Source organism: Gymnoscopelus microlampas (genome assembly GCF_963454915.1).
Source record: "Gymnoscopelus microlampas genome assembly, chromosome: 10".
Lineage (NCBI taxonomy): Eukaryota > Metazoa > Chordata > Actinopteri > Myctophiformes > Myctophidae > Gymnoscopelus > Gymnoscopelus microlampas.
This window is the reverse complement of record NC_139947.1, coordinates 49,550,696-49,564,036: the sequence shown is the minus strand read 5'-3', so window position 1 is coordinate 49,564,036 and position 13,341 is coordinate 49,550,696. Positions and strand designations below refer to the sequence as shown.

At 40.5% G+C, this 13,341-nt stretch overlaps 2 protein-coding genes across 2 annotated transcripts in view; both read left to right on the top strand.

Annotated features, from left to right (window-relative positions):
• The first annotated feature begins 168 nt into the window (after nucleotides 1-168).
• rpl32 (ribosomal protein L32) lies at nucleotides 169-4,997 on the top strand. The gene is made up of 4 exons (XM_084069603.1): nucleotides 169-227; nucleotides 1,750-1,850; nucleotides 2,576-2,757; nucleotides 4,815-4,997. Exons 2-4 carry the CDS (start codon nucleotides 1,755-1,757, stop codon nucleotides 4,942-4,944), a joined length of 408 nt encoding a protein of 135 aa, XP_083925729.1. The 5' UTR covers nucleotides 169-227; nucleotides 1,750-1,754; the 3' UTR covers nucleotides 4,945-4,997.
• Nucleotides 4,998-6,227: 1,230 nt separating this feature from the next.
• LOC311053853 (glutamate receptor-interacting protein 2-like) overlaps nucleotides 6,228-13,341 on the top strand; it is a gene marked incomplete at its 5' end in the record, with an annotated part of 110,750 nt that continues 103,636 nt past the window's right edge. The window contains one exon of the mRNA XM_084069587.1: nucleotides 6,228-6,408. Within this exon, the coding sequence (XP_083925713.1) occupies nucleotides 6,228-6,408 (181 nt within the window). The remainder of the gene's footprint in view (nucleotides 6,409-13,341) is intronic.

Sequence of the window (13,341 nt, the reverse complement as noted above, 5' to 3'; positions counted from 1 at the left end):
CAATAAATTACAGCAAAAACATTAATCTGCTGCTGATTTCCTGTTATTGTGCACTTTCTTTTACACACCAAACGAACGAAACCTAAGACAGAAACTACACTTCTGACTTTCCGTTGCCTCAAGACAGCCAGTGAACTACATTACCCATAAGGTAGCGCAAAACCAGCGGAAGTCCTTTTCTTTCCTTCCGCCGTCGTGAGAGTCCCTTTTTGGATTTACATCGGCTGGTGAGTTGTACAAATCTACCCCCATCCGTCAACATAAACATTTAAACTGACCATAACAACATCTCTGCTTAATCTTAATCATGTCCTGCAAACATTATGCTGTAAATTATCTATGTAATCGTTATGTGTGCTCTGCTGTGGCCAGTTAAACGAGGTGCTGCTTCGGATCGCCTACAACCCACGTAGTGTTTTTGTAATGGCCTACTCCGTATCCGACGTGTGCTTTTTTTGTACTGTTAATTACGAACGTCGTTCTTATCGTTTTCCTTTTTCTCTGTTATTTCTATTGGTGTGTCGGTGACAAGTACAGCGTTCGCGTTGATATGCGCATAGCATTTAGCATAGCTAGTACTAGTAGTGGTTGTGGTTAGCATAGCTGCTGCAGCTGACTGACTGCAGCCAGTGAACAGCCCGTAGTTTATTTAGTGAATTATAATCATACCTGTTGATTTGGTTAGTAAACCATAAACCAGGTGTATCTCTACCTCTGTGTGTACACCTGGTTCAGGTGTCCTGGTAAGCCACTAACCAGGTCTATCTCTACCTATGTATGTACACACTATGGACTGAATAACAGGTCCACTCCATACTAAGTTAATTCATTTACATAGGAACGTCACTGTCACCTGCCATAGGCTCTATTCACAGCAGCCATATTATGAAGAAATGCACAGGTGTTACCAATGGTACTAGTGAAGGCTCTGTTCCATTCTGGTCAAACAGAGTCAGGGTGCTGATATTGTGCATGTTGGCTCACTGGAAACACTGTGTTAGACCAGTGGGTCTACAGTTGGGGTCCAGGGACCCTCATGGGCTTCCAAATGGCCCCTTACGGGTGTTTAACTCTGAGAGTGTACAAATGGAACCAAATGGACCCGTAAGGGTCCATTTGGTTCCATTTGTTCACTCTCAGAGTTATGGGGGTCGTGGAAACCACTGTGCTACACTAAATGGAACAGAGCCTTCATTAGTATCATTGGTAACACCTGTGATTGTCTTCATAATGTGGTTGCTGTGAATAGAGCCCATTACCTAACTTCATACAAATACAAAGTTGTTTAAAGGTGCTGTAACCTGTAAGTGATGTTATAAAGTTGCAGCTCTATATTCTGAAATATTTGCTGTGTAGCGAATGTAACCCTGTGTCTCCAGCTCTTTAATAAACTGACCAGTCAGGTTTGATACAATCACATTTTAGTGTTGCAATTCCAATTTTGTCAGCTCACTGCTGAATCATTACCTATTTAACCTTATATCCTGTATGAGTTCTGTTTCTCTCTTGATTGGAGGAAATTGGTATCCCGACCTGAAAATGTATTTTCTGTTGACTCATTAAAGCTGGAGAGACGGGGAGACCCCTTGTTACTGAACAAACACTATAACAATGAATACTATTGAAATGGAGCTGTTTAACACTTAATTTTACAAAGAAAATCACTTACTGCATCTTAAATGTTATGTTCTAGTAATTGCTGCATGACCAAATCACGTATTAATGACATCTGCTTTCCTCTGTCTGCAGTCACCATGGGAGCCCTCAGACCCCTCACTAAACCCAAGATCGTAAAGAAACGGACCAAGAAGTTCATTCGCCATCAGTCTGACAGATATGTCAAGATCGCGGTAAGTCTGTGTGGACATGCATGATGACAACCGTATATTTTATTGATATATCTATTTGTGGCGAAGCTAATTCCTCATCGTCTTGGAATTGCTAACAACACAAACCATGTACACATCTGTCTATGATGCTATTCTAACATGGACAGTACCACTACCTGCTGCTACGTCTATTGTCTATATCTATATTAGATCTGTTTCCATCCTGTCTAGGGCTGTCAGGATTACAAATTGAAGTTGACGATCAATTGTCGTTCAAATTGCGATTAATGATTTAATTGCGTGTTTGGCCATTGGAACATGTGAATATACATTTTATATCTGTTTGCCTTTTAGGCTATTTAATCAAAAATTGCACAGGACGGATATGACAAATAACTTCAACATACAAAGAAATGATTGACATATTTAATCATTTATACATGTACAAATGGCAGAAATAGCTGATCTACAAGCTTACAGTGTGTCACGAAGTGACGCGTTGTAAGCCTGTAGATCTGCTATTTCTGCTTTGAAAATGTGTCAACGTTTTTCAACATGGAGACGATTAAAAGAGAAATAATTGCGATAATCTCAAATAATTGCATTAGACGATAATGTAATAATTGTGTCAGGCCTAATCCGGTGTTTTTGGCCTCCTTCTCCTCAAGAAGGCTACACATTTATGGAGCGTTCACCCATCTTTAAACCTGTAACGTGACACAAGTTTATTCTGATTCTGCCAACAGAAAAGCTGGCGTAAACCCAGGGGTATTGACAACAGGGTCCGCAGGCGGTTCAAGGGTCAGATGCTGATGCCCAACATCGGTTATGGTAGCAACAAGAAGACCAAACACATGCTGCCAACCGGCTTCAAGAAGTTCCTGGTGAACAACCTCAAGGAGCTTGAGGTCCTGATGATGTGCAACAAGTAAGTCCCGTTAACCTTTTTATTACGCTCTAGGTTATAACCGCTTAGACAAGGAAAGAAACTGATTTTTTTTATTTCTTTGGTTATTCAAAAATAGCAGATATACAAGCTTGTGCTTGTAGGTTTGCTATTTTTTGGAAAATGTGTGCAAATCTTTGAATACATGTTTTTTTTTTTTACTCAAATCCTTACTTCTGGGGATTCTACAAATGCCTTCTAAATCCTGAGTTCTTTTTTTAAATTTATGTTATCAGTGGTTCTCAAACATTTGTCACGTCAAGGACCCCCAAAATATGTATTTGGCCGCGGACCCCATCTCAAAATATTTTGTTCCAGGGACCCCCAGAAGCAAAGATTTGAGTTCAAATGTATATATAAGATTTGCACACACATTATATGATTTTTCAAAAATGGCAGATCTACAAGCTCATAGCGCGGCACTCAGCGCTGCGCTATGAGCTTTTATGTCTGCCAATTTTGAAAAGCCAAAGAAATCTAAAAATGACACACAGATGCGTTCCTGGTCTTAATGCGTTCAACCACTCAAGGTTTATTTTATGTTTAGTCTTACGTGCGTGGCAAAGATGGCAGATCTGATCTACCAGCTCACAGCGCATAATAGATCGCTTGCCCAAAATGCCAGATGGGAAGTGTTTAACTTTCATATGACAGCAAAATGAATATTGATGAAGTTTTAGATGAAGTCAAAACTGTCACAATCTGCTGGCCAATTTCAGGCAAATGTTAATGGGTGTCTGAGGTATTCTAAAATATGAGAGGAAAACAATCATTGTGAAAATACAGTTAGTAATGCACAAGATTGATCAAAACCTCTGCAATTGTACATGTAATCTGCGTTAGGGTTTTTGTGGAGTCATAAAGCTTTGCAAGCAGGAGTAAGAAAGTTGATTACATTACAGTCATTTAGCAGACGCTTTTATCCAAAGCGACTTACGATAAGTGCATTCAACATAGGTAAGGAAGGAAACTACTAATCTCCAGAAGTCTAATCTCCAGATGCAGTGTGCAAATTGATATGGTTGGTGACAATCTAAATTCAGCGAATGGCCTAAAACTATGAATGTAAAAAAAACAGCATCACAGAACTAAGTTTGGCACAGTCTTTCATATGGGTATGGTAGCAGGATTGGTTTTCAAAGAAGTGCGCCTGGTGTAGGTTTGTTAATGCCGTTTTCTTCCAGTGTCCAAGCCTGTTCATTGAATTTAGATTTCACTACACTTATTAGTAGGTGGTTTCTGATCGTGCGACAACATGAGACTAGGTGAGATAGATCATGTTCTAGAGGTGTTGGTTTATTTTTTTTAAGTTGGCTTAATTGGTAATGTATGAACAAGAACAGTCTTCGTGTTTGTAGATACACTGCCTTTAGTGAGTTTTGTGACTTAAGGATGAAGCCCCTTTTGGACAGTGTTCAGATCATGGATAACTCAGTTTAAAGCTTCTTAAAATTCAGCTAAATGCATCATTTAGTAGGGCTGCAACACTCAATCAAACTCATTGAATTCATTGGTTATAAAAAATGATCGATCATTGACAATGGCAAAAAACGGCACGTCTACAAGCTCACAAAAACATTGCATCACAACTTGTTGTGAGCTTGTAGATCTGCGTGTTGGGAGTTGGTAGATTGTTTGTTAAGAAACCTCATCGTACAGCTGACACGAGGCTATGAATATCCTGAACATAATGCTAATTACTGAGCAGCATCGCTGGTAATGCCTGTGAATTCTGATGTAGAGTTGTCCCACGACCCACAGTGTGCAGAGTGCTTTTTTTCCCTGTTTTATTTCAGAATTTAAGTGCTCAGACAGTGCAGACTTGGAGTATAGACAGAAATGTAAAATTGTATATATAATATAAATGCTAATTTCTGTCATACTCATTTTCAGTTCCTGTCAGTGTCCTGCTGTGCCTTTTTCCTTTAGTAATAGAAAAAACACTCTGAAGTTGACTGTGTTTATCATGAAGATGGAGATTAATGTGAAGAACCAAACGTTTCTGTAATGCTTAATGGCCCTCTTTTCTGTCTCTGCAGGACCTTCTGTGCCGAGATCGCCCACAATGTCTCCTCCAAAAACAGGAAGCTGATTGTGGAGAGGGCAGCACAGCTGGCTATCAAGATCACAAACCCCAATGCCAGACTGCGCAGCGAGGAGAACGAGTGATCTGGCTTAATTATTTTCACAATAAACAAAAAAACGTCTTTAAAAATGTCAAACTGCTTACAGATTGTTCTTTTTTCCATACATCATTGTTAGTTTGTGATATTGCACATTGTTGTGTTAACTGGGGATACGGCTAAATGCTTTTACCCAGGTCTTGAGAATTAAAATTCATTTGTAAGTTATGGAAGTGAAATGAATACATTATTTTCTTTAAGGTGAGCCAGACTGCTGCTTCCAGATGGCTGGTTGTTGATACAGAACATGAGCAACAAAGTGTGTTTATAGCATACACATAAATTATAATTGCCTTACCCCAAAGCTGTTTTAAATCAAGAACTCCATGGTAACAATTGGTCAAGCTATGCTTAACCAATTATATCTGAAACTAAAATGTTACTCCGAAGGCATCAGAGATACTGGAGAGCAACTTAACGGTTACTTTAGACATGGTTTGATGACATGGAGTCATATTGTGATATGTAAACGGACATCCGTAGATATTTGTATGCATACATATTTAAATATAAAAGATAACATTGCCAGATTTTCTTTATAACCTCTGGTAACTTACATACTTTTAATACTTAATTAGACAAATGTAGACCGCACGAGGTACAGTCAGACATTTGGGCCAAAAGGATAACACAAATTCTGAGGACTTATCTTCTCTGTACTTGGTTGTCTCCTCTTTTTTTTCCCTTCCAACACGAAATTATTCACTGAAAATAGCCAATCTGCAAGCTCACAATGCACGTTGTGAGCTTCTAGATGTGCCATTTTTGCAGAATGTTAGTCCCTGATTGAACTGGGATGCTACTAGGGTTCAAGTGGTTTCAACTTGATATTTTCAACAACTTGGAAATATTGTGTTGCCTCGCAGTGACAGAAGCCAGCTTCCTAGGGAGCCAGTTTCCATTGCATTCTGGCAGGCAAGCTGTGCCGTGGAGCCCTTCGCCCCTCTCCCATCTGTCCATGTTAGGACAGATAGTGCCAGAGATGCACGAGCAAAACATTTATTTACCCTGTCAGCTTGTGGTCTTGTGTTTGCGACGAAGTAAGTTGCAAAGGATGGCTGGAAATGAATATGTGAAGTGTTTGTATCTTTCCTGATTTGAAACATCCTACATCCACTTTAAAGGATAGACCCTTCAGAGAGGATGCTGGATGTTGTCCAGACAACAGAGAGGACCGCCAGAGGCTAACATTGTTTTTGAAAGATGCGATGCTGAGGACGAGGAGGAGGAGGAGGACGGAATCCTGTTTACCCTGTCAGTGGCCAGAAAATGAACATGTCAGCTAGAGTGTTGATTGGGAAGGGGCGCGCCAAACCCAAACTCTTCAATTTAGCCTTCTCCCAGACAGAGGACAGGAGGAGAGGAGGACTATGGTCTGTAGGAGAGAAGAGGAGAATGTTCTCTTTCTCTATCAGGTGTCGCCTTGGCATCGTCAGAGGCAGGACCAAAGGTAAGACATTATGTAATATATATATACTAGATATAATTATATATATATATATATTGGATATCATTATTTTTATATACTGTATATGGTATACACATTCATAATGAAAGATGTGATATTTTGGATTGTAAATGTATCAGCATTTTGGCCAAATTCTTAGTTTGAACTATTGTGTAACTTACGCTGTCACTTTTATTTGACATGATTGGTAACACTTAGTAGGCTACAAATTCATGCATAGCATACCGAATGATTATATGAGATGATTTTTTCAATCCTAAGATTAAGACGGTGCTTTAAGCAAAGGTTCTTCTTGGTAACAGCACATGCAGGGTAAGATGGATGTCTCACTGCTAAAACAGTGGGATTTTCATGAGTGGGAGGTGGTGAGTCATAGTTATTATAGCATGCAAGCTGACAGCCTTCAACTTTGTCTTGAATAGCATCTATTTCTAGGCTTTAGTGTTCCACAAATAGTCAACCTATTTTAACATTGATGCAGCATGTTCTTGACTGTATGGCCTTTTGACCTGATCTATCTGCTGCTGGCTGATTGGGTTAGGGTCATGTTTAGCTCATGATTGAATTCTCCTCGTGCAATTGGAGGAGATAGCCACGAGATGGCAGCAGTGATGGAAAAATTACTCACATTTTTTACTTAAAGGTAGGGTAAGTGATTTTCTTTGGTTAAAATAAGTGTTAAATAGCTCTATATTCTGATAGTACTCATTGCTATAGAGTGTTTGTTCAGTATAGTGTTAAATAGCTCTATATTCTGATAGTACTCATTGCTATAGAGTGTTTGTTCAGTAACAGGAGTCTCCATGTCTCTCCAGCTCTTTATTAAAATGAATATATACAATTGTATCCAATCAGGATAGAGAACTCAGTCAGGATACAGATTAAAAGTGAAATTGGAAGTGATGACACCAAGAAATGAGCAGATACAAAATGGGAACGGACCACTATAAAAATGAAGCTGATAAATGGGTACTCTCATGGCTGAGATTTTGTCACCTACCTGAACATTTATTTTCTTTTTTATTAATTTAAAGAGATGGAGAGACAGGGAGACCCCCTGTTACTGAACAAACACTCTATAGCAATGATTACTATCAGAAAACCTTTTGTTTTAACCAAAAAAATCAGAATCAGAATCAGGTTTATTGTCACATCACAGGTTTACAAGGTAAAAAAGTGGGTGAAATTCGTTTTTGTACATCACTCCCATCGCAACGTTAAATCCGTAGAAAGAAGAGTGGGGAGAGAGAAAAAGAAGAGGGGTAGGGGGCAAGTGGGAAGGAGATCAACAAGAGAACAATAGAAGGCCAAAACAAGTTATCTACATCACTTACAGTTTACAGTTTAGGCATTTAGCCCAGAGCGACTACCCTACCTTTAAGTCAAAGTATCAATACTGCAATATAGAATAATTATCACATTGTGAGCTTGTAGAGTATATAGGGCTGAAGTGGTTAATGTATGTTTTGTAATAATAATAAAAATCTACTAGTTGTACAGTGGGACTTTTACTTTCCACCACTGGATGGCAGTGTGGTCCGTTTCATTGCTGACTTTAGACAGGGAGGTTCTTTGCCTTGAGTTGTCTGCACTTGACTTGTTGGTCATGCTCGCTTTTTACCCTAACAAATGTGACAGTTTGATTATGACATGATGATAATATCACCAAAACATGGAAAAATAGCAATTGAGTTAAAAAGAGAGAGAGAAAAAAAAAAGATGAAACGAGAAGGCGGGAGAGGAGATTGGCAACGGTGGTTGCCAGACTAGAGGGCGCTGTTCCCTCGTTCTGGTGTGATAATTTCTATGACCATTGAGGTGAGTCTTTCTTTCTGTGTTTCTTTGAATACTTGGTCATGTCGGTGTTGTTTTCCTAATAACAGTTTGTATGTCAATAGGCTCTCTATGCACAGCAACCATGTTGGAAAGAAATTGGGCCTCTTCCTTAGCCTACTTCCTTAACAGGTGTTACCAATGATACTAATGAAGGCTCTGTTCCATTTGGTGTAGCACAGTGGTTCCCAAACCTTTTTGATTTCAAGGACCCCCATTAACTTAAATTTCAACCCGTCAGTTAGATTTTTCTTTGCCGCTAGAAGTTCAAACGTCTGAGAGCAGCCAGGGCAGAATACCTTTACTTTTTGGATACAATGTTGCGGAAAAGGGTAAGAATCATGTATAGTGGAAAATATTCTAAAATGTCCCGCTCAAACGGCACCGAGCTGCGCGGGATGCGGTAGCGGAGGGAGAGGTTCCACATGGGGCTATTCCAGACAGAACTTTTCACTATCACTTAAACCAGTGGTTATCAAACTTTTTCATGTCAAGGACCCCCCAAAATGATATGTATTTATGTGCCCGCGGACCCCCATCTCAATATGTTTTGTTCCAGGGCAGGGGCCTGGGACCCCCAGTCAGAAGCAAAGATTTGAGTTACAAAAGTTCGCTTTAAAATACATATTATATTCAAAGATTTGCACACATGTTCACGATTTTTCAAAAAATAGCAATAAGCTCTGAGCTTGTACATCTGCTATTTTTGAATAGCCAAAGTATAAAAAGTTAAGCGGTTAAAATTATTGTGATGCTATACTAACACATTTTGATGTGGACCCCCTGGAACCCCCCCCCCCAAGGACCCCTGGGGGTCCCCGGACCACACTTTGAGAACCAATGACTTAAACAATTGCATATCTACAGCTACAAGCTCACAACGTGCATCGTGGCATGCTGTGAGCTTGTAGCTACTTTTTTGCTAAATTGTAGCTTACATTGTACCTGTATTTGTGTGACACTGTAGTGTGACAAAGTACAGTATGGAGTGGTTAGAGTGAATGCCCTGAGACAGGGAGGTGGGGGGGTTCAGTTCACATGTCAAGTCATATCATATGAAATGGTATGACTTGACTGGCTCTCAGCATAAAGGTTGGACTGGGGATAATTAAGTCCCTGTGACATGTGACATGTTAACATCATGTATGTTTGCATCATGTGACATGTTAACATCATGTCCGGGGGGGTGGAGTACAGTAAGTACATTTACTAAAGTACTGTACTTAGGTACAATGTTGAGATACTTTTACTTTAATGGAGCGTTTCCAATTTCCAAACCGCAATGTTCCCAGTTCGATCCCGGGCTGGGGCGCTCCCCCAGAGTTAGAGTCGAAGTGTCCTTGAGCAAGACGCTGAACCCCTAATTGCTCCCGATGAGTAGGTTGGTGCCTTGCAGAGACGTGCAGAGAGATTTGGAGAGGCAGGGGCTGGAATTTCAAAAGGGCACATGCACGGACACATGCACGCGCGCTGCGCGCGCGAAGCGCGCGCGCGAAATTTTGCGGATATTCGTCGGATTCGGGTACTTTTTTACCCGTTTTTTGTTACTTTATTTCGGTTTTAGGGTTAGGTTAGGGTTATAGATATATAATAAAAAACATTAAAAAAAACTTTTTTTAATAAATGTTTTTATTGGTGGCTTTGGATAAAACATTGGTGGCTATAGCCACCGAAACCCCCGCCTAACGACGCCACTTATTCTTCTGTATAATGAGTACTTTTACTTAAGTAAAGAAATTGAGTACTTTTCCCACCACTGCTGCTGACACAGACAGAGAGAGCGAGAGAGAGAGAGAGAGAGGGAGAGAGAGATATATATAGGCTCCTGCTTGACAAGTAATTTCAAATTAACAGCTATGTATATTTTTTTTTGTCCATGATACATACCTAATCTGTCTCAAACAATTGGTCCGTGTTCTGCGTGCATTCACTGCGTTCAGTTGTGCCCTCAGTTAGGTCTCGATTGTGTATAATATACTTCGTTTGCCGGGCGGTATCGCGCACCCAAAAAATAGCCGATCCACAAGCTCACAATGCCTGGCGTTGCGACGCGTTGTGAGCTTGTAAATCAACTATAATTCTGCGCGAGCACTGCACGGCACGGGGCTCAATTAGTAAGCTTTACTGCAGGTGCGAGGCCAACGGGCGCGCAGGGGTTTCTACAGTTTACAGTCAGAGGAGACAAGGGCACTTTTTACCGACAGACAAAAGGGCAGGGGCTCAAGCCCCCTTTGATGTCTATGTGTGCACGTGCATGGTGCCTTGCATGGTTTCCTCCGCCATCGGTGTATGATTGTGTGTGTGAATGGGTGAATGTAATGCATAATCTATAAGCGCTTTGGATATGGCGCATACTGGTTCTTATCAGTGTGACCTCGTCTGTTAAGGGGTCTAACATGGCTTGGGAAGCCTTGGTTCCCAAGGGCAAGGTTTTAATAAAAGCTAGAATTTTATTTGCCAATGATTCTATTCATTTTCCCTGGAACAAAATATTTTGAGATGGGGGTCCGCGGCCAAATTGGGGGTCCTTGACATGGAAAAGTTTGAGAACCACTTATTAAAGCAACATATGTTTAAAAAAAAAAAACTGTTAGGATTTAGAAGACATTTGTAGAATCCCCCAGAAGCAAAGATTTGAGTCACAAATGTTCGCTTTAAAAATATATATATTAAAAGATTTGCACAAATTGTCAAGATCTTTAAAAATATCAGATCTACAAGCTCATAACGTGGCACTCGCTATGTTTGCCTCTTTCTTATCTTATATTATTTGACAATTTGGCCAATGTTTTTTTTTGGGGCAGGATAGGACAGTAGGGGCGTTGTGACCTTGCTAGATCTGCTAATTTGGGTGAATATTCCCCCTCAGAATAGGGATACTATGGGTTAATTTAAAAGAAAAGAATAACACAAAGATTTGGCGGCCCTCCTGTAGTAACCCCCGAGGACCCCCTGGGGGTCCCGGACCACCCGTTGACGACCCACGTTCTCTAATCAGTACACTATGGCTTATTTAGTTCTGCCAATGTGATTTCTGGACCGTATAACTTGTGTAAGTGTTAGCATAAGAGTGCTGTCTTGTTATTAGCCTACTTTTGCTGCCCAGCTCCCCTGAGTTGTTATTTTTTTATCAGACCAACACGCTGTTCCATCTCCCTGTTTCCCTGGATTGTGTTGAAAATTAATTAGTCTCGCTGTGAAACACAATGCTCAGTCACACTGTAAATGGGGTATTAGGGACAGACGTCTCGGAGGAAATTATCTAATGCCGAACGAGTTCCATGTTCACCAGAAGAGCTGACTAATTAGTCCGTTAGGACCGGGAACGCATGTGGTGTCATTTTTTTGTCATTTCTTTGGGCTATTCAAAAATAGCAGATCTACAAGCTAATTTTTTTTTTAAATTGTGCAAATCTTTGAATATATATATTTTTTTAAAGCGAACATTTTTAACTCAAATCTTTGCTTCTGCGGCGGTCCCTGGAACAAAATATATTCAGATGGGGGGTCCGCGGCCAAATGCATATCATTTTGGGGGTCCTTGACATGAAGACAGAACCACTGATATAACAACGTACATTTCAAAAAAAAATATTAGGATTTAGAAGACATTTGTAGAATCCCCCAGAAGCAAAGATTTGAGTTACAAATGTTCGCTTTAAAAAACATATATATTCAAAGATTTGCACACATTTTCAAGATTTTTCAAAAAATAGCAGATCTATAAGCTCGTAGCGCGGCACTCGGTGCCGCGCTATGAGCTCGTAGATCTGCTATTTTTGAATAGCCCAAAGAAATCAAAAAATTACCCCGGTCTTAATGGGTTAGGCTCCATGCTACAGTGGGTACTGTACTTATAGAGACACATGGACATAATTTTGTTGTAATCATTTGATGCAAACTTGGAAACATTTTCCTTCTCTGGGTCAAGGATGAATGTGTAGTTTTGTTTGTTGATAAAGTCTTTGAACCTCTTGTTTTCTGTGCTTTAAGTATACTGCTCCTCCTCCCCGCTTCGGAGGCGTAGTGGCTCGGGAGGAGGAGGAGCAGACACTGGAGAATCCAGAAGTTCCTGGTTTGATCCCTGCCCCCCCCCCCCCCCCTTGGTTATAGTGCTGAAGTGTCCTTGAGCAAGACACTGAACCGCTTTCAAGATTCAAGATTGTTACATCTTATATATGAGTAGTAATAATGATAATAATAATAATAACAACAACAACTGATTAGTACACAAGAGTTAAATCCTTAGTATTTTTGGCATGGCCGAGACTACAGTATATTTTGCACCCCGTCCGTCCGTCCGTCCGTCCGCGTCCGTGTGTGTCCGTCTGTCCGTCTGTGAACACGAATCTCCGGCACCATTGGCTTGATGGCAGTGAAACTGTGCACACACACACTCCCTGGATGCCTGTTATAGCGCCACCAGGAGGCTGATTTTTGCTGACATTACTCCTACAGATTTTTTCCAAACATCACGCAGATCGGTACACAGTATCTCTATAGCCATTAAACCAAACAGTCTTTCAGATTTTTCATATTCCATCCTGATTGGCTATGAGAATGGCTTCCAAAGTTTGCAGGACTAGTGCTCCGTTTTGAACAAAATGCCTCTAATCATAACACATTCCCACTAGACCGAGAAAGAAATGCCACTTGTTTCTTTTCAAATGAGCCTCATGGTGGCGCTATAACCAGTCGATTGATATGGAGCCGTCCCATTTTTCATATACCATCCTGATTGCCGAATTCCGAACATTGCTGGTCCACAATAACTCACCTGACCTGGCAGAGCCCTGTGCTCATAAATAAATAAAAAAGTCAAAGAAATTCCACAAATTAAGGAAATTGCTTTGAATAAGTAGTGAAAATAGCCGATCTACAAGCTCACAACATGTCGCATCACGACGTGCTTTGAGCTTGTAGATCTGCTATTTTCACTACTTTGGGTCCCGGAGAGACATCAAATTTCTCTTTTGGATCTCAAGCTAAAAGGTTTGGGAAGTTAACCACTGATTTAACGGATATCTTGCATGGGTCACCCCCCCCCACCAACCCCCTGCATTCCTTCCTCCAAGCTCAATG

Excerpts from the sequence above, each read along its gene's own strand:
- rpl32 (XM_084069603.1), top strand. The coding sequence starts at position 1,755 with ATGGGAGCCCTCAGACCCCTCACTAAACCCAAGATCGTAAAGAAACGG. Across the intron at positions 1,851-2,575 it reads ACAGATATGTCAAGATCGCG|AAAAGCTGGCGTAAACCCAG; the intron begins GTAAGTCTGTGT and ends TTCTGCCAACAG. Across the intron at positions 2,758-4,814 it reads GTCCTGATGATGTGCAACAA|GACCTTCTGTGCCGAGATCG; the intron begins GTAAGTCCCGTT and ends CTGTCTCTGCAG.